Genomic DNA, 21,760 nt, shown 5'->3' on the forward strand with positions numbered 1-21,760 from the left:
AAAACCATGGTTTGTCCTGTTGGTCAGAACATACACGTAAACACATAATGGGTACATCACTTGGAGCTTTCCTTCCTGGAAGCTGATAGTGTGAAATTAGAAACTCTGTATCACAGTTCATATGGTATATGAGTGTACAAGAACCATTTCTACTGTACTGAAAGAAACAATGGATCACAGGAAAATTCAAGCGTTCGTTTAATATTTTCCAATTATGGTGATGTCCATGATGGGCTACTCTATGGTGATTACCTAAACCTGTTTTATGACAGATAGTGTTTGTTTAGTAATTCATTAATAAGAGCTTGCCATAAAAGGCGACTAATGGTATCGGGTGGTCAGGCTCACTGACTTGGTTGACACATGGCATCGGTTCCCAATTGCACAGACCGATGCTCATGCTGTTGATCACAGGATTGTCTGGTTCAGACTCAGTTATTTACAGACCGCCACCATATAGCTGGAATATTGCCGAGTGTGGCGTAAAACTGAACTCCCTCACTCCTTAAATGATTAATAAGATATGTTTACTTCACTCAAATTCAAGTATGTCAGGACTTCAAGGTTTGAGAGTGTTTTAAAAGTTTTTCAGTCTTAAGAGGCGGTTTGGTAGCCTTGTGGTTAAAGCATTTGCTCATAAGGCCGAAGACCCAGGTTCGATTCCAAAGATGTGTACAATGTTTAAAGCCCATTTCTGGTGTCCCTCACCGTGCTATTGTGGAATGTAGATTAAAGTGGCATACAACCATACTTATTCACTCACCTCTTGACACAGTGACACTGCCACCATTGTTTGTAGGCTGTAATGTTGGTATCTGCTTTCATAAAATGGCAAATATATGACATCACTAGTCTCATCTACAGAAGCTGGTTACCTGTTCTTTTCACACGCAAGATACTGCTAATTATTGATTACAAACTGAAGAGGTTAGAAGAATGGTTTATTGAGGATAAATGGTGCCTAGACATTGGATATGTCATCACTACTAACAAAATATGGAGAAATCTTGGCATTTTAACCTATCACACTGTTGAATTTTACTTGTGACATATGTTGCCATAAAGGGTGACTATGCTTGTTGTAAGAGGTGACTAATGGGATTGGGTGGTCAGACTTGCTGTCTTGATTGACACTTGTCATCAGTTCCCATTTGTGCAGATTGATGCTCACGCAGTTGATCACTGAATTGTCTGGTCCAAGCTAGATTATCTACAGACCGTAGCCATATAGATGGAACATTGCTGCGAGCGGCGTAAAACTAAACTCACTCACTTGTGACATATACGTATACAATATATTCCAGTAGGTCTTGATGCAAACTGTGCTTGTAGGTGACTCGCCTGATCACAAAGCAGAGAGTCCGGCATGGTGATTTGGAAATGTAAATCATCGGCTCCAAAATCAACAGTACAAGTAGACTTTGTCTCTGTATTATTTGTTACACTCCTACACTGAATCGAACAAAAAGTGGGTCACATCAAGTAACCTTTTGGGCTTACTATGCCTGTCCAGTTAAATGCAGGACGGCTGAACGGATTTAAGCAATCCAACAACGGTTACTGTCTAGGGTTTGGCGGGACTTTCAAAATTCCATAGGTCACAGACACTGATCCCTCAGCACACAAAATTCTGCATTAAACAGATATTTGACATGCAGTATAAATAAGCTTAGGGCTTTCTGATGACATGGTTACCACTAACTAATATTTCTGCAAGCTGACATCCTTGAATATTGACAAAAACTATTTTCAGTATGTCTACTCTGTTGACAAGTGTTGTAGCACTCACCTTATGCATCACTCGGAAGTGTTCGTACAGAAAATAGCATTTGGAATCGTTTGGGTACAAACATTTTACAGGTGAAAGGTTCCAAAGGTACGTACGAATGTCAACTATTGCAATTTGGTAAGCTGTGTTCTGATTGGTCAATCTCAAACGTTACCTGACACGACTTTCCACTGAGATTTGTTAAGATTCAGTAGTTGAGTGTGACGAATAATACTGAGACTAACTTTACTTAAGATGCCAAGATCACAAGACCACATTACTTTCCTAAATCTGGAATACTGCAGTCTTGTAACTTGTTATTCAAATTCAATTTCAACACAGCCTTACAATATCCTGGTTCACATGTCCATGGAAAGCAATGTAAAATTAATGTGACGACATTATGTAAAAAGAGGCATACAAGTAATCTTATTCTGTAACAAAAAAACAAAATGGCAGATTGCAACAATGACTTTATTACAGTTACAAAATTGATTTTTTCATAACATACTCGGGTGATCACTAGAATATGTTACATCATCTACTGATATTTGCTTCTTTAGGTGGCAATTTAAAGGTATGATGAGGATTAAGACTTTTATGGACAGACAAATTCTTTCTTGAAGTGGATGCGATGTTTCAGTGTAGATGCTATCAACCAAAGCAAATTAGTATCATTTGCTTGATAACAGTGTTAGAACCTACTCTGAAACGTCACATCTACTGCAAGAAAGAAGTTGTCTGTCCATAAGCCTTCATCCTACACTTACTTGGCCAGGTGAAGATGCTTTTATTTTGGTAATGTGATCTAGGTAGCATATTTTCAAATACTGTCCAACTTGATAGATTAAATGCAGGAAATAGTACATTTCTGGATTAAAATGTCTTGACATGTCATCCTACTTGAGGTGCCATGTTGCCATGCCAGGATCACTGATCTAATGTGCAAACTACAGGTGTTGATTGTGAACCATCATAACAAATTTCAAACTCATAATATACCATGAATACTTTCCCTCAAATGTACCTTCCTCATTTTAAATTTCAAGAATTGTTAATCTTGGCGGTAAGTCACCATGAACGCTGAACATAATCATTTTCGAAAGCCTGTGAGGTCAAAAGGGTTACAAACTGTTGATTCAAGATCTTACCTTTACCTTTTGCTTAATAGTTCTATATACTGTACAACGCTCTTTATTAACATTGATAATAAATTGGAAATATTTAAGAATATGCGAACAAAATGATACATTTGCATCTGGGATTTCATCGTAATACCATGAATTTTGAAGCTGAATATTCCATATTTGCTAGAAATAGGTACCAGGCTTGAACCAGAATTGCAGTGAGAGGAGATATGCATTATGCATGACCACTACTTTCAATGGAATGAAGATCACAGTGAGATGAAAGAGTGGAATATCACATTGTAGTATCAAAATGGTTACAGAAGGCACCAGGGCAAGACTGTTCAGTTTCCCTTTGTTTCCTGAGGCAGGGGCAGCTTGGGGAGTTGTCTACCTTGCTCCATCCAGGCCTCAATTTCCTCCACTGTTCTCGGTACGCAGGTAAGTACTTCAACACCATCCTCTGTGACAGCAACATCATCTTCAATACGCACCTGAAATATGAGAGATTTAGAGGATGAAAGATGGACTGATTAAGATAATGTTTTCCTGACCACCAACTGAAGAAGTGATGATAGCACTGGAAGCACTGTGAAAACATTAACAACATTTGAAAGTTCAAACTACCTGATTCAGAAAGATTTTCCCATGCAATGGTGTAAAAATCTAATTTCAATAAAAAGACAGACACTGTGAATTCCAGATTGATCAATGATACACAAATACTTTGAAAATCTAAGGTAAAACACTTCTGCACAAAACAAAGTGTAATCCAGTCCAACAATACAAACATAGGGACCTACCCCTCCAAAACCTCTGTGTCTATCAATCTGTTCCTGGTTCAGGAATCTGGCTTGATCGGGGTTGGCAAGGGCTTCGTCAAGCAGCTGTGAAGTAAACATTAAATGATCAAAGTTTGCTGAATCATCATCCTAATATTAGAAACATATTACATGTTCTCAAAAGAACCCACAGATCACCCGATTTTCTATTTTCTCCTCAGACTTTAGTTAATTTATCATGTGGGGTAGCCATGTGGTTAATGCATTGGCACATCACACCAAAGTCTCGGATTTGATTCCAACAAAGGGTTCAACGAGAGAAGGCCATTTCTGGTGTCCCCGCCACGATATTGCTGGTATGTTGGAAAAGGTGGTGTAAAACCATACTCACTCCCGCATAATTTATCATGGATGCTATCTGTCAATATGATTTTCAAAGTTTTGATAAGCCATGAACACATGAACACACAGCCACATAAAGGTCTAACGCACTACATCCCTAATTCACCAATGGGCGAGGACCCAGGGGTTGAAGTGCCTGTCCTGGGTTTGATTCCCCACACAGGAACAATATGTGACATACTCACCTGATCTATAAAGTAGCACCCCGGTTCAACTGTCAGCACCATTCTGTGTTCCAGGTTACGAACTGTTCTGAGTGATCGCAGACCCGGCTCGTTTATTCTCTCAGTTCCCTGAAGGCAAGATGCCATTGTTACTGTTTCAGCAATTACTGTTATCCTAGCTCCAAAGGCCGAGTTCCAAAACACAAGACTGCTCCAGTTATTTTCATTACACATTCCACCCTTTGGCGCACTTGCCTTGACACCAATGGGTCATACAATGTAATTTCATTTTTCTCCCCATCATTGCATATTGGAGTTTGCTGAGCACAAATCAAGTCTAAAAAGGTTTCAAAATAAAGATTTTAATGTATTTTCTGGTCTAACCTGAGGATATCCTCCAACATCATGGGTGTCGATGCCCATGAAGTGTCCAAGGCCGTGCGGCATGAAGATGGCACCGAGCCGAACAGCCATCATGTCCTCCACCTCCCCCTCCACCAACCCAAGCTCTTTCAGCACTGACAACATTGCTCTCTCCGCCAACTTGTGCATGTCCACATAGTTCACACCTGTTGGAAACCCATTAAGATTTTGTGTAGAATAGGCATTCAGCAACCCATGCTTGCCATAAATGGCGACTAATGGGATCGGGTGGTCAGGCTCGATTTGGTAGACACGTCATTGGTTCCCAACTGTGCAGATCGATGCTCATGCAGTTGATTCACTGGATTGTCTGGTGCAGACTTATTTACAGACCGCTGCCATATAGCTGAAATATTGCTGAGTGCGTGTAAAACTAAACTCATTCATTCACACCTGTTGAAAGTTAGAAGATTAGTTTTCACACAACAGTATCCCTATGGACAACGTTAAATATCTCCTATACAGCTTGAAAATTATCACTGAATATTATCAGGAATTGTAAGCAGGTCTTCTGAGGGACAAGCAAACACATTAAAACCTAGGCTACTCCACCGCCCCTACCTTTACCTTGGAGCATCTAGTCTTACATGTGGGTAGATCAGTGAGCAGAATAGCTTCAAAATTTGGCTAGGGAGTTGGGCTACCTACGCTTGAATGTTACTAGCCCACAAATATTTTGCAAGCTCGAAATTTTGAATGAAGATACAGGTTTCATCATCTGGCCATAATCCTGCATGATCTAAGAGCATGTTGTAACAACAAGTTGGAGAGAGTGATATATTTACAAACTGACCGCATGAAAACTCACTAGCCACTGACTACTAAATTTTCATGGGGTCATTTTCGAAATATATGGGCAGGTGGGCCAGTGGTTATTTCTGGGGTAGATGACTGCCTTTTTATTCTATAAAATTCCTGATTGTGTCAGTCTGTACCTGGTTTGATGGCATCGATGACAGCTCGACTGGCCTTGTACACAGCGTTGTAGATTCCAGCTTGTTGTGGGGTGAACTTGCCGTTAGCGGGAAAGGAGCAGGTTATGTCTGATGTGTAGCAGTAGTACTCCCCGCCCATATCAAACAAGCTGCAACACACAAACTGTTGATTACAGAAAATCAAGCAATGCGCTCTGAACCATCCATATAGCTAAACCAGTATTTTGAGTGAGTAAGAGATAGGTTTTATGCCACTCTTGCAATATTCCAACAATATCACAGATGGGGGACACAAGAAATGATCTTTGTGACGAGCGAATGCTGTAAACACAGTGTTACTTCACTACCTCATTGTCAGTGTAGGTGACACTAAATACATCAGCCCACTTACCACATGTCACCATCATTGATCAACTTGCTGTTGGGGGCTCCAGCATGGCCATAATGGAGAATAGAACCGTTGTCACCACTGCCAAAACACAATGATCAGTGATCATCATGGAAATAACATCATCCACAACTGATTAACTGGGTCTCCTTTCACAAACCACTAAGGTGATTGTAAGTCACTAAGGTAACCTTCATGCAGTGTATATGAATGGTAGATAAGGTTAACCTTAGTACCGGTTGCTTCGTGAGAGGAGCCCCTGATCTGTTGGGAGTCTAAATATGACAAAATTCCATTTACATAAATAACATCATACAATCATGTGGGCCACTTTTTCAGGTTCTTGTTTAAGAACCCATCAACAATATTCATATATTCTATGTCATATTCTTTTGTAAACTGTTCAGTTCTAACAAGACAATCCAGTTGTTGTCATCATTATCACAATTAATTTCATACCCCAGTAATAGTCCAGCTACATGTAAGCAGTGTGTAGATAATCAGGTCTGGACTTGATGATCCAGTGATTAATATCATGAGCATCAATGGAATTGGAATGCAATGACATGCATAATATACTATGCATCCTTTCACAAAAATAACAAGCTACTGGGAATTAATTCTAACCAAGAGCGCTACAGGGATAGTTATATTGGCATTGAAAGAAATCATCACATTTTTACCATCACATTTCCTATCAAAGAACACAGCATAACAAGGTACTTTGGTTTGAACCTACACACAATTAGCATCCAATCATATGTACATAGTTCATTCATGCTGATAGTAATGTGGTTTCACCAGTTCAACAATACTGTTTCAACAGAGAAACTGATTTCACCAACCTTCCACAGATACAAGTATAGGACATATTCCTGAGTCCACCGTTGAAATAAACATAGTGACAGAACACACTGAAACAAATGTAAGTCAGTCTGACTATGACACCTTAAACTAACCTTCCGCAGACACAGGTATACGACAAATTCCTCAGTCCACCGTTGAAGGAAAGATAGTTATGGAACAAGCTGAAAAATACCCAATATTTTCACATTCCGATGGGGGCTCAATTTGAATCTTTTGGGGGAAATTTAAGGGGATTGAACTATTGGAGGATTAATGATGTGAACGATTGATGTTTCCAGTGATGATTGCATGAATGGCCAGTGTCATAAACGCTGAATCATATCTGATAGTTAACAAGGTAAGAGGGAAAACTTGAGTCAGAAATAAAAAGAATAAGGATGGTTTTCCATCCACATTGTACCCATCTGAGGTATTAAATATTTGACTGGACACTATGCTACCCAATCGCCCCAATGAAAAGATAACAGTTTGGATAAGAAAGCCCCTTGATGTCAGTATGCGTAAAGGCAAGAGTATTATGTTGGACATTTCAGGATTGAAACTCGGGTATCATGTCTTACATGGTTTCAGAGGATAATCGAGACGTTGTTCTCTGTCATTGATGTTTTTAATTACAGAATTATCCTTGAAAAATGTACAGTACATTTAAGCAATTAAATAGAAAATGTAAATAATTTTCAAAATTAAGATTTTAAGTGATTTCTTGAAAGAAATGAAGGCTGAGTTGGGGTAAAGGGAGAATGAAAAAGGATGCTTTGGAATACTAAACAAGAGTATAACATTGCTTGAAATGTTTACCATGTGTGAGTTTTTAGAGGCATAAATTAACAAGTTTCTTTTATAAATCTTACAGTCTGTTCAACAGAATAATTTATAAAAGCACCATATTCACCATATTGATCTTATCCTCACCTTTCTGCCTGATATTCATACAGTCCAGGCCTCATGCATTTCATGATCTGAAACATGGGGGAATTGATGCTAGTATCATGTCTCAATTTCCTTCTTTATCCTTTTGAGTAAGTGTTGAGTGAATGAGCGAGTGAGTGAGTGAGCGGAGGGAGGTTTAATATCACTTTGACGACCAATAATATGTTCAGTTACATCACAGCAAGTCTGGTAAATTTAGGATGAAACCTGAGAGAGTCGACTGGATGAACATGGTTTAGAGGAAGGGTGAGTGAGTGAGTCTAGTTTTACATGGCTCTTGGCAATATTCCTGCATCAGGCGACATCAGAAATGGCCTTCACACCTTGTACTTATGTGAGGAATTGAACTGAGTCTTTGGTGTAAGGAGCATTACACAAACCATTGAGGTACCCTGTACATCATGCTACTGACCATGGATTAAGTTCATCCTGGGACAACCCATGAGTCAATCAGTAACCAGCTAGTACCCGAGCTACCCATTAATGTCTTGCACGTGCAGCCTACCTCCTTGTGTCCCTCACTGCTCAGTCTGTTCACGTATCTCAGGACATTCAGTTCAAGGTCAGTCTTGAACACTCGACTGAAGCAGAAATACCAAGGTTATCTTGCCTGATGAATCACAGTGAGTCAAGTCACTTCTCTATCTCTTCAGCTGGGTCTTGAAGCATTATACAATACATAATCATGAGGTATTTTTGATAGCTTGCCTGATGTAGCCATGATCCACATATCAAATTACAAGGTGATGTGGAATGGGGCTTGCATTGTATTCAGGATTAAAGCTCTTTAAAGAGACGCACATGCATACACACACATGGCCTCCTGTACTACACTGACATAAGACTGATTTTGATTCTGCCTTCAATGATGGTGTGTGGTCCTGTGCATGCCATTCAGGTCACAATCGGCTGAAGTTAAGCAATGTTGGGCGTGGAGAGTCCGGTGACCGTGGGTGACCGTGGGTGACCGTGTCTGGCAGCTTGACTCCTGAGAATTTCTAGGACTTCAGTCCTACCCAACACAGAAGCACATGTGATACATGTGGTCTCACCTTGGGCTAGTGAGTTTGTTGAAAATTGCCTCTGTTCACCCAGTAGAAAATGGGTACCCCGGGAAACAACCCATGAGGCTATTAACCTTCTTGCACCTAACTGGGAGCTTGGGTTATCTGGGGTAATAATAATCAAATTGTGTGCTTTGAGCAGGTAATTTAGCTTGGAAAAGGCATGCTATAAATATTTTCATTACTATTATTATAATACCATGCCACAATCTAACAAATGCACTCCCACAGACACAGTGTACTGTCAAGTTAACCTGTCATAACAACAACTCCTCAAAAGCAAGTTCCAGCTAACAGTAAGTTCCATCTTTTAACATCAAGATGACAAAGCCAGGACCCGATCTCAAAGTGTTCACTATGTTACCACTGATCATAACTCTACGCTACATTATTTACTTATGAATGACGTGATGCTATGAAGCCTTTGTGGATAGAGTCCCTGGATTCAGACCACAAGCATAAACCTAAATATGAATTCTTTCTGTCTTTACTTACAGAAAACAGAATACAGAAAACTGAATAACAAATACATGAATATAGAGACCATTATCATATATCTTTGATTCCTTACCATTCTGTGATCACTGGATGAAGAAGCTTATTGTCAACTTTGAATCTGTGAACAAAATGGAACCAAATGTGAAGGAATTATGTACTGTGTTCAGTGCCTACACTATTACATGTAACACTCCAATTTGATACATCAGATATTTTTTATCCCAATTCAGGAAAGACCCACATAGATCTAAGAATATCCAAAGGTTGATTTTCTTCTTTGTCAGTTATTCGGAGCCTCAGTCAGCAAACAGTAAAATTTATGAGTGAAATTTCTTTATACTGTTGATCACAATATTCCAGCATTATGAAGACAGGTTACGCTTAAAATGGGTTTGACAGTAAGATGGGTTGGTTTGTGAACGAGTTATTTAATTTCACATTGACAAAGTTCCAGACTTATCTAAATCATAGCCAGGTAAACTCACTCTCCTATTCCATCAAAAGCTGCCTCCCGACTGTATTTGCCACTGTCAGTATTCAGTCCATGCTGAAATTTGTAAATATGTAATAAAAGCTGAAGATTGTAGATTGTATGCAATATGATTGAATAAAAAATGTAGACATTCATAATTTTCATTGGATATGAATGCTTAACAATTATTTTACATTTTTCACGTTCACAAACTTGAAAGATGAGAAATTATGGCATGTTGATACAAAAGTCTGATGATCAAAATATTGCGATGAGTATATATAATATATATATGAAATTCTTAACACTTGGCCAGTTAACTGGGACAGTTTCACTTCTAATGTGACATCAGGTTCTCTTCCTCTGGCACACGCAAATGTGTCACACACACTTTGATTGGAAGGATATTCTAAGCTATTTTTTTGTTTGTTGTTTAATGCCAAACTCAGCAATATTCCAGCTATTTGATGCTGATCTGTAAATAATACAGTCTGGACAGGACAATCCAGTGGTCAATAGCATAAGCATCAAAATATGCAATTGGGATATGATGTCATGTGTCAGTCAAGTAAGCGAGCACCCAGTACCGTTAGTCACCACTTACGACAAGAATTAGCTACTGAAGACTTTATAATCCAGATCTCCATGGGTTGTATATTAAGCAATGTGTCTTTCATCAAGTTCAAATGAAGCAATGGTAGCAAGTGTATGTCTGAATATAAAGGCATGGCTCTATTTTGTTAGAATTCTGTTACTACACAATTTTATAAGTTCATAAAAAAAAAACAAAAAAAACAAAACAACGACAACAAAAACAGCACTCCAACACAAGATTGATTGGTTGATTTGCTGTTTAGCAATATTCAAGTTTTATGACGGCAGTCAGTAAATAACTGAGTCTGGGCCAGACAATCCAGTGACCAACATCACTCTATACAACTGGGATCCGATGACATGACCACTCAATCCTATGATTACATGTTGCCATTTAGAAAGTGGTCAAATGCAACATGTCATATTTGGGGTTTCACTTTCTTAGTAAAGTACAAATTTTAGTGGCTGAGCGGGCTAGACGGCTGACTTTGTGTGCTGGCGATTAGGTGCCAGACTCTGAGGGAGCAGGTTCGAATCCCAGATGGGACTCAACCAAAAAAAGTATTAGAATTTGTACTTTACTAAGAAAGTGAAATCCCAAATATGACACATGTTGCACCCAATCCTGTTAGTCGCGTCTCACTACAAGTATTGGTTGCTGAATACCAATTCTAACCTGAGCCTTCACCGGTCTCCACCTTAGGAGGTTATGATTCCTTTAACAATTAGATAAACTGAGACAGCGATGCACATGAACCTCAGTGTTCAGAGATCCAATAAAGACTCCTGTAATACTCAGTTCTAAATAAGGATTATCAACTTTGTCATTCCATTTAAATACACACAAAACACATTATGAAAACCATCTCTGTCTATCAAGAAAGTTCCGTATAAGCATTTACATCATAAATAGAGTTTGGTGCATATAAATGCACATAATATTACTACTAAAAAGTGGCACTGAAACTGTTAAGTTTTTCACTCTTATCCTGTTTTATCTTCACCAAACACTGGATCATCTCACTTACCAGAGTTAGTAATACAGAGGGATTCTTTTCTTTCAACACCTTGGCAATCTGAAAACAAAACACATTATGATTAATGTCACAAAAACACACTTGGGAATACTGAATGTACTGTTGCTCTCACAATATTTTAGTAACAACGTGAAATTTGGCAGAGAAGGAAGTTTTGGGAAGCAATCAACATCAGAAGATTTGAACCTCAGATCAATAGAGATCAAGGCGTGTACCTACCCTCTGCCTGGTGTGTCAACAAGGACTTATAGACTCTCAATCTATCAGCTGTGTAAACAACCATGTACTGTTAAAACATTCCTCCTTTTCATCTCTCCTCTGTGATTGTACATACCTAATTACATTTATGTGCTTGTATATACATCTTACCTCTCTGGCTTCATGTATACCTATATATATTCTGCAATGTTACCTATGCTCATTATCCACCTGACGAAGGGGCAAGAATTAGCCTTGAAATGTCGTGTTAAAAGAATTAAAGAAGTTGTCATCCATAATAGTGTCTTGTATTACCTCACCAACTTCTAAATGCCTTTGAAGAATTTCAACGTGAAATTGTTTGCTACATGTCAAATGTGTCCTGAGGAGCTTTGTAAACAAGTCCCTATCAGTAACATACCTAGCATTCAAAATTAAACACCCTTGGCAAGCAAAATTTGGAAAACATTGTTCAGAATTGTGTTTGAATACAAATAACAAAAGTATTTGAAACTGCCTCCAGTAAAGCCATTACTGGTCCTGTTTTCAGCCACAGCTACAAGAGATAACATTAGTTATAAATGGATGAATGTGAATTGGGAAAAGTTCTGTTTTGGAATTTTCACTGTCATTGGTTGCAGACTTAATCTATCTATGGGTATTGGAGCAAGTCTAGACAGATTACTGCTTTTGCTGCTGAATCATATTTAAGTGTGTGAAATTGGTTTAGTAAAGTTTCTGAACAAATTTCCAGTTATGGCATTTGGGCTGCGCAATATAACCGAATTACCGGTAGTTACCAGTTCAGACATGAAAATGATATGATGGTATTTTGACTTGCATTCCTTGCATTCGGAAAACTTCATAACTCAGGGAAATCTCACTCAATTATAAGTATTTATTTGTTTGAAAATACTTCTTGCACTAAATCGCAATACATATAGCAATATATGCTTTCCCATCACAAAATATCACAATATGCAAAATTCTCTGCAATATCCACCCCTATGTGGTATCTGTTTAATTTGATAGGAACACCTGGAAGGGATACAGACTTCAATGTTTACGACTTTGCAGTGTTCACGAATTGTGTTTCAAAGTAACAGGACTTTGGGTCCTGTAAGTTTCAGATGTCTGTCTGACCTAATGAAAATTCACAGGACACATAGAATGAAAGTTTAACACGTTTCAGTTAACATTCTTATGACTGGCATTGAAATTATAAACAAATGTAAAATTTATAAACGGCAACAAAGTGTCATGTGTCACATAGGATAACTTCAGTCAAATCACTGTGAAACATACTGGGGCCTGTGGGTTGTAGATTTCTGCCGGATTTGTCAGAGGGTCGGATAGTATTTGTAAATACTGTTTTCATGAAACTCTCCAGCTTTTGTAAGATGCCAACATACCTCAAAAAACATGGCTTGAACATACAGGCATTTGTTTATGGCATGCCCAAGGGAAGTAACTCGGCACTGCAAAACGCAGTCCCTCAGATTATTGCATTAAACAACATATCATCTGTGTTAAGTATGATCTGATTCCACATAAACATGCAAGAAAGCAGTGAAAAAAAAACAACTGAGGTAAACCTAAACATAATAATTAACATAAACTTACATCTGGCACAAAATGGACTTCATCTACACCATAGCGCACACGAAAATCTTCACATGTGAGCAGTCTGGCAAAAAAAAAAGGACAGAATGAATCTTGTTTTTTATTTGCATATCTTCATTGACACTGGGTATCAGAAGCTTTTATATATATATATATGAAGTTAATTATTTTCTTCATACTGCGCCTTTCTTCTGCAATTATGACATGGTTTTGTTTAACTCAGAAATGTGCATATTCCTAAACAAAATCTAGAACCCTGATTGTTACAGCCCTGTATCTAGTTGAGCTTGCATACCAGACCCACTGTATTAGATAATAGAGCTCCCTAACCAGCAGCCTTCCAATCCAGCATGCTCTCAATATTGACACTAGAATTCGGTCCCAGCAGACGCTTATTAATTTATGATCATTTACACACACTCCCATCCAACGTTTGTTAATTCTGTATTTCAGAACAGCCAGGACACCCACCTGACTGTTTGTACAGTAATTAACATTCACAAAACTGGCATCCAATAGTTTGGCTCTCCTGTTGGCTGAACATGGATTAACAACACAGTGGATTACAGTTATGTACGTTTGTGCTGAAGTTTTCAAAGGTTATCTTTATTTTTGATGAATAAAGAATATGATGATTATCAACGTGTTGTTCAGTCATATTTTACGACACTGGGAAGATCATTCTCAGGAAAAAAGGGAAAAGTTCTAAAAAATGGCATGCCTGCTATATGGGCATTTTTCGCCAGTCCAAATGCATGCCAGTTTAGAGGGCTTTCACTGAATTAACAGTATCCTTATAGCTATTGGAATCTCACACTTGCAATGTTATTCAAGTCACTAAAAGTTTCAGGTTAAGCTGCCATCGCTAGAGCATACAGTCAAGTCTCGTTAATCCGACATCATTCATTGAAAAGCAAACTGTCGGATTTATGAGCATGTCAGACTAAATGAATGAGACTAAGTTACATTTATTCAATTTGTTACCAACAAAAGCATTGGATAAAGCTGACTGTCAGTTAAACGGAGGTCGGATTAACGAGACTTGACTGTAATATGAAAGATTCATATATTTGTACTATACAACTTTGAGAAAGTTAAACAGTTCTCTTACTTGCCCATCCAGACACCATAAGAGGCGGGCAGTTTGGGAGCAAAGAGAATGGTTCTTCCTGTTGCCACTTCCACAGCACCGTAGAAGTCTGGTTCCTCCACGCCAAATGCCCAGTGGAAATAGGACTCCTGGAATATAGGGTGTGGTTTGGTGTGATGATAACGTTTTTCGTATGAGTACAGATAAAGCAAATACTCGTGTATGAGTGAGCCATGAAGACCTTGGTTAGAAAAGTACAGCCATCATACAGTTGGAATATTGTTGAATGCAGAATTAAACACAAACAAACAAACTTGTGTGCCTGCAATTAATCAATCAAATTCTAAAAATGAGCCAGGCTATACCCTTAAATGAATAAAATTCAATTTTCTGAAATTTCATTGCCAATGTCAACCATGTTCATCTTAACAAATATTTACATTTCTGATGTGGTTAAATACCAGTATTTATTTTTAACAACATTTTCACGTGCAGATGATGATAAACAAGTATATTCATAAGACAGACTTTGACAATCAGTGCATAATGTCTCCTACTAACGTCACACACTGGTAACATTCGAACATGGCCACATGATACTGTTTGATTTGCTAGACCATTTACGCCATATGCTAGAGCATTTAGTTTCACATCCTAAACAATTTAAGCAACACATTAGATCATTAGATATTTAGTTTCACATGATCCTACGTTAGAACTTACAGTTCATTTGTTGGCGCATATCAATCACGTATTAGAACCTTCAGTCAGTGTTCGAAATACCTGCTTTCACAACCGCCAAGACAGAGTGCCGGATTCTCAAATTTACCTGCCTGATGGTCGGGTTAAAATGTAGACATTCATATGAAGACATGATATTTTGTGGGCAGGTAAGTTTCAGTCAGGGTTGGCAAGTTCTACAACTAACCAGCCCAGTGGTCTGGCTGAAATTTTTGGTAGTTTCATACTCTGCTTTAGTTCCGCATGTAAGACCATTTAAACCTCATGTCAAACCGTCCAATTCAAAATGTTATGCTAGATTCACATGTTAGACCATTGTATTTTACATGTTTCACCCTTTCATTCACATTTTAGATAATGTCATGCACATAGCAGACCATTAATATTGTATGCAAGAGTGCTTAATTCATGTAAGACCATTTGGTACTACTCTGTTTCTATGCTAGACTGTTTTTACACAATGACTAGTTTAGAAAAGAATCTATCATTCTATGGCATTGAAAACCTAGTAGACTAACTCTTAGTCTCTGAATATAATTTATGTAATTAAGATAAAAGCAAATATACTCTTCAGAAAAAGTAGTGGAACTGTACTTTCAATGTAGGACAGTTGACATTGAAAGATATATGTGATTGAATCAATGTAGTTACAATAATAATGGACGTCTTGAGAATGCATCACCACATGGATTTCATTCAAAGCAAAGCTGTTCGTTCAGTTATCCCCCTTTTTAGGTGACTGGAGTATGATTTCAGGTTCAGGTTTACAATTTTCAGTCAGTAGTGTGTGATTTCACTCTGAAAACCCTGACCATGCACAGATACAAGAAAATTATCGTAACAAAATGGTCTGCAGTGATTTATCGACCTGCCTGAAAAACGTCAAGATTCATAATGACACCCCACGCACGTGTATGAGGCTCCCACGTTGTGCATGTGCTTCCCATGCATTGTGTTTGCATGTTCTGATAACATGAAATGATGCTGCATACACAAGGTGAATGTCATTGTAACATTCCTCAATGGGTTTTCTTTCTACCAGACTTCAAAGTTCAGTTTCCCCTACTTTTTGAAGAGTAGATTTCCATTAAAACGGAGAAAAGGAGCCCTAGACAGAATGGGGATCCTTAACCTGAGGGAATCAAGACTTGCTCCACATAGAGCTTCAGCATTGCAGAAAACGCAGGACAGAAAGGAAATAATATTGTTCATGGATTGTGAGACAGATTGCACACCTACCTGTCTGAAGATGGGTTCATTGTCTGAGCAGTATCTGGTTGTCGACTCTCCACCTTGAAGCAGGACAATAGCACCATCAGGGACATCCTTGTTCTGTCTCAGCTGCTCACTCAGGCGTCGACAGTTTTCCCTGAACAGTTCCATTGGAACTGACAGAGTGTGAGTGCCCCGGCAGAATGTTGGCCTAGTAACCATGGTAACACAGAATTTCAATTGTGATGGTGTTTCTTGGATACTTTATCATTCATGATTTCATTTATTATCAAAAGAACAGAATCTGTCCTTTAATTGTGTGACCAGTACAATAGGTCAACGATGAGTGAGTGTGTGAGTTTAGTTTTATGCCGCACTCAGCAATATTGCAGCTATATGGTAGCGGTCTGTAAATAATCGGGTCTGGACCAGACAATCCAGTGATCAATAGCATGAGCATCATTCTGCGCAATTGGGAACCAATGACATGAATCAGCCAAGTCAGCAAGTCTGACCACCCAATCCCGTTAGTCGTCTCTTACAACAAGCACAGTCACCTTTTATGGCAAGCATGGCTTGCTGAGGGTCTATTCTACCCCGGACCTTCATGGGTCAAGTCAAAGTTGAAAAGGACATGAAGTGAATATGATAAATATTACAAATATTGGGTACTGAATACAATAATACATCAGCACTTGATGTATTATTCATTATAATCAATAAAACAATATCAAAATAAAGTCTTTGAGCATGCTGACAGAGACCTATGAAGATCTGGGTTAGAATTGATCTTCAGCAACCCATGCTTGTTGTATGAAACAACTAACAGAATAGGGTGTGAGGTTCACTGATTTGGCTGGCACGTAAACATACTCAGTTGCATAGATTGAGATTCATGTTGTCAATCACTGGATTGTCTGGTCCAGCCTCAATTATATACAGGGAAACACAAAACAGCACATTAAAATGGGAAAAAATCTCATTCCTTAATATCCAACAATTTCTTCTAAAAATCCCATTCTTCAGATCAAAGAAGAGATTTGCCCTAAAGTGATCCATGTAGAAGGTATACTGTTCAGTTCATAGATGACGTGGGGGATTTGTAATAACACAGTCAGAATATCAGTCACTGGGTTGTTGGGGCCTGATTTCAGTATTTACGAACACCTGTCACATCCACCTGAAATACACTACATTATTCCACAAACAAGAAATTTAAATCTTTGAGATAATTATTCGAGTTGTTGCTATTATAATAATCCATTTCATTGCTTGTTGGTAGGTTTATACATTGCCAACCAAACCAAACATCCTAAAATATTTTGGAGGGTTCATTAATACATACAGCAGTTATTGTCTGATTATAGGTTTTGGGACAACCTTAGATGATAGTGCTTACCTGGGCTTGACGAGCAGTGTCTCATCACAAATACACTGTAAAGTTTTGCATAGTGCCTTGTGTTTATTATAGGTTAGAGAGATGTAGTACAGACGTCCATGTGATTAGTAATAAAACCAAAAATATTTCTTAAGCATCTGAAAACCCATAACATGCGGATACTAGTTAGATGATAGATTGTATTTGAAAAACAATTCATAACAAATTGGATTGGGTGGTTTCAAATCCAATCTGAAGATTGGTTTTAATTTGTGAGTGACTTGTATGAGATACAATAATAGGCTAGTAATGAAAAAATTCAAAATTTAAAGACAATTGTGAATTCTGAATTGTCAAAAAGCAAATTCGATTGAGGAGAGAATTAAGTTATCTGTAACAATATTCCAGCAATATCACAGTGGAGGAAAACAAGTATAGGGTGCACACATTGTACCCATGTGGGGAATTGAACCCAGGTCATTGGAGTGATGAGCAAATATTTTAACTAGTAGGCTATCTCATGAAGACAGTTCATACGCAGGCACCCCCTAAGTCATCCTCGATATCTCCAGGGTATACGTTCCGATAAGTCTCCACTATACCCTGGACGCATCTACGGCTCTGCCCGATAAATTTATTACCTCCCTTTGCTGGCTCCGCCTTCTCACAATAGCCAATCAGCTAGGCCGCCGTTATAACTGATCTTGCCAGTGTCAACAAAGGTAGCGGTCGCAACTGCAAAGGTTTGCTCGCAGTGCGTCCCAGATTTTAGGAAATCATACAAACAAATTGACAGGTCCGAAACTTTAAAACAACATATGCAAGAACGCCTTCTAACTCTTCCAGAGAACCTCTGCATGGTTTCTGTTGCCAAGTATAATTGGTTAGATAATTCAAAAAACGAAAGTGAGTTGTGATTGGTTCGCTCAACTTCCCAGCGTAGACACCTGACTGGATCAAAAGACAGTCAAGGGAGGTAATAAATTTATCGAGTAGAGCCGTAGATGCGTCCAGGGTATAGTGGAGACTTATCGGAACGTATACCCTGGAGATATCGAGGATGCCCCTAAGTAACTGACATAATTACGGCAAATTTGAAGAAATTGCATCTCAAATGTAAGAAAACGCAGCCCACTTGTGAAACAATTGCAGCAATATCGGTAGTTTAGCGGTAATAAAATAAACACAACACCCCTATCAATAGCAATGTCGGTAACTTGCGCGCCCTGTAACGAGGATACCTATCATCGCGTAATTTGTCGTTGGCACCTCAGGAAAAGGTAACTCATTCGGAATGGCCTGTCTCAAATAAGACTAGAATCAAGTTGCTTCACGTAAACACTCCATTCCATGCAAAAACTTTTCACTTATAAAAATCAACAAAAATTTCTCTACATTTGCCATATTTTTGGAGAAATGAGCAACTTATGAAACCACATGTTAAAGTCAGTTCCAGATCACCAGAAAATAGGGATCACCTCAAGACTGCCAACCGCAGAAAAATGTTACTTACTGTTGAAATAAAGTAATTAGTTTCACGATCTTACTTCGGTTGCCTTTATTTAAAATATATACTCACTCAAGGGTCTGTCTTAGATGTTCTTTGCACAGAGTAGATACATCAAACATTTTGGTCTTCATTTCGCCAAAACGTAATTTGCGGTACAGAACTGTCTGTCAGGTAAAAGGTTATGAATATTGGAAATAACCAACTTGACAATGCTTTGGGGTTGAAATTGTTTTATTTTGTTTTCAAGTCATATTATTCTTTTTTATATAATAACTTGATGCATTTTTGTAAGGTACGACTCACTACAAGTGCCAAGCAGTCTTGCAGGGTCATTCAGGCAAATTCTTTATGTAGGTGGCAGTGTGTTTGCTGAGCCAGCTGGAGAACCTGTTCCATGTATTCTCCATTGGCCTGCTGTACCGGCAGAGAAAGGAGGAGGCATGGTCACACTATGTCATTACGTTATTAACCACAGCAACAGAAAGTGACCTTTTATGACTACCAAAACTACCCGGTTACTTGTGCCAGAGGCGGAAGCAATGAAGCTGGAGTAGACTCGAGCTATAGTTTGTTTCATTTTTAAACACAAGAAGATACATACCCATAAAGAGTTCAAATAGGCTGGTATTAATAGATTATGCTCGTTAGCTTTACAATCAGTAACTGATGATGTGATGTTAAAAAGCTCCTGACTGAATACAGCATTAAAGGTTCTGAAAAAATGGGTTATTTTGCCTCCATAGTTGTACTTTACAAGTTAAAGTTGCACGTAAAAGTCACGACAAAATACAATATATCAATACTGAAGAAATCAGTACCATAAACCACTTATGTATTAACCCCAAGAGAATATTTTCAGCCCACACTGGTACCTGGAATCATGATTCTGGAGTATGTTGTTATGAGCAGCAAGTGTTAAAACTATCTACCAAGCGGATGTTGTTATCAACTGCAATGTTTGTTAAGCATTCATTTATCAAACATTATGAATATTGTTAACGCATTTATTTAATTAAACGCGTGTTACTGTTTGACACAGACCCCTGTTGCCCCAAACGAGCACCAATAACCGAACACTGCCTTGTTATGTCACGTGATCCGGAATACCCTGAAATGATTCGGAACTGCCGTAACGGCTGAGCATTTCTTTTGCGATATTTCTAGAGTCAATCAGGACCGAATTAATTTCGGCTAGACTGCAGTTTACCGGGCGTGTGACCCGGGACTGCTGAGCGCTCGCTAATAAGCGCGCTATAGTGATAGCGCACTGTAGAGCCACTGAACTGTCTCACTTTACCGCGCTGATGTATCCTTAGGGTTACGGACCCCCCTTCTAGATCCTTAGGGTTAGAGACCCCCTTTTAGATCCTTAGGGTTAGGGACCACCCTTCTAGATCCTTAGGGTTAGGGACCCCTCCTTCTAGATCCTTAGGGTTAGGGACCCCCCTTCTAGATCCTTAGGGTTAGGGACCCCCCTTCTAGATCCTTAGGGTTAGTGAGTAAAGGTTAGGGTTGGCTTACCTTAGATGCGATTATATCCATATATCCATCCATTGTCAAGTCAAACGCTAAACGTCATCATATATCATAGCTTCGCTGGATTGGCTGCATGACATCTTGAAAACAGTGCCTAGGTGTGGCTTCTCACTTTGATGAATGGGTAGGCGGGGCCTAGCTCTGCGCATGCGCAGTAAATGAAAACAAACCATAATAGTTTGTTTTCATTCACTGCGCATGCGCAGAGCTAGTAGGGTAATGAGCCGCTAAACAAGCACTAACTAACTGTGATCGCACCGGTGGTCCCGAGGTAGCGTGTCCTCTAATTAGACTAATTAGCCCACAACAGGATTCTCTCAAGGCTGGCTGTTGGCGTTCGATCCCCTGCAGCGCGGAAAAAAATCTGAAAAAGTGCGCCCGGTAAAGTGCAGTCGTCCCTTAATGTCATATTTTGGTGTAGGGAAAATGAAACATTGCTCGGTCAGAAACTGCCCTTACGTGCTTCAGATATATTTTTGCGGAGGCGCATGCAGTTGGTTTTTCGTTAGTAATCCGGAACTGCCCTACGCACTGTACAATAAATCTCCAGTAACGACTCAGTTCAAACCAACGTTCCAGTAACACATACATAGTTATCACTTATGAATTATTCATGAAACATACTTATTATCATCTGCCATGAGTTTCAGACCAAAGTCCAAAGGTAGGCAAACGTGTTAATTATACTGACAAGGCTGCCTTAGCCTAGTTCGGATGCTGAGATCAGAGATGTACTTGTGTTTGCGATTTCTGTCTAATCTTGTTGTTGTTCATAGAAACCTTTGTTGCAAATGGGATTATTAGTGTTCTATTTTCTATACGATACTCTACCAAAAAAATACACTTGACATACATTCTTGAATTTATTATATATAAGCATACTCACTCCGCTCTCGCTGATGCCATCTCGGTAGGTGTATGTTGTTGTTATCACGCGCAGCCGTAAGCTCCACGCATCATCGACAACAGACTAAATCGGTACATAGCCAAATAGGTACACAAATGTTTAAGAAAACGGCGC

General features: G+C 38.9%; 1 protein-coding gene across 2 annotated transcripts; it reads right to left on the bottom strand.

Moving 5' to 3' along the window:
- Nucleotides 1–928: 928 nt before the first annotated feature.
- On the bottom strand, nucleotides 929–21,706 carry LOC137257722 (xaa-Pro dipeptidase-like). Of its 2 annotated transcripts, none has more exons than XM_067795128.1 (16): nucleotides 21,626–21,706; nucleotides 16,343–16,526; nucleotides 14,384–14,511; nucleotides 13,273–13,336; nucleotides 11,443–11,490; nucleotides 9,834–9,895; nucleotides 9,422–9,466; nucleotides 8,292–8,367; nucleotides 7,769–7,815; nucleotides 6,835–6,903; nucleotides 5,993–6,070; nucleotides 5,602–5,750; nucleotides 4,628–4,812; nucleotides 4,265–4,372; nucleotides 3,699–3,782; nucleotides 929–3,389 (listed from the first exon to the last, which is right to left on the bottom strand). In XM_067795128.1, the coding sequence occupies exons 1-16, from the start codon at nucleotides 21,643–21,645 to the stop codon at nucleotides 3,240–3,242; spliced, it is 1,497 nt and encodes a 498-aa protein (XP_067651229.1). In that variant the 5' UTR covers nucleotides 21,646–21,706; the 3' UTR covers nucleotides 929–3,239. The 2 variants fall into 2 exon arrangements, with proteins under 2 accessions (XP_067651229.1, XP_067651230.1); XM_067795129.1 differs by lacking the exon at nucleotides 6,835–6,903 and adding an exon at nucleotides 6,949–7,017 and having other exon boundaries at nucleotides 932–3,389.
- Nucleotides 21,707–21,760: the final 54 nt, after the last annotated feature.

This window comes from Haliotis asinina, chromosome 12, assembly GCF_037392515.1.
Source record: "Haliotis asinina isolate JCU_RB_2024 chromosome 12, JCU_Hal_asi_v2, whole genome shotgun sequence".
NCBI classification, from domain to species: domain Eukaryota; kingdom Metazoa; phylum Mollusca; class Gastropoda; order Lepetellida; family Haliotidae; genus Haliotis; species Haliotis asinina.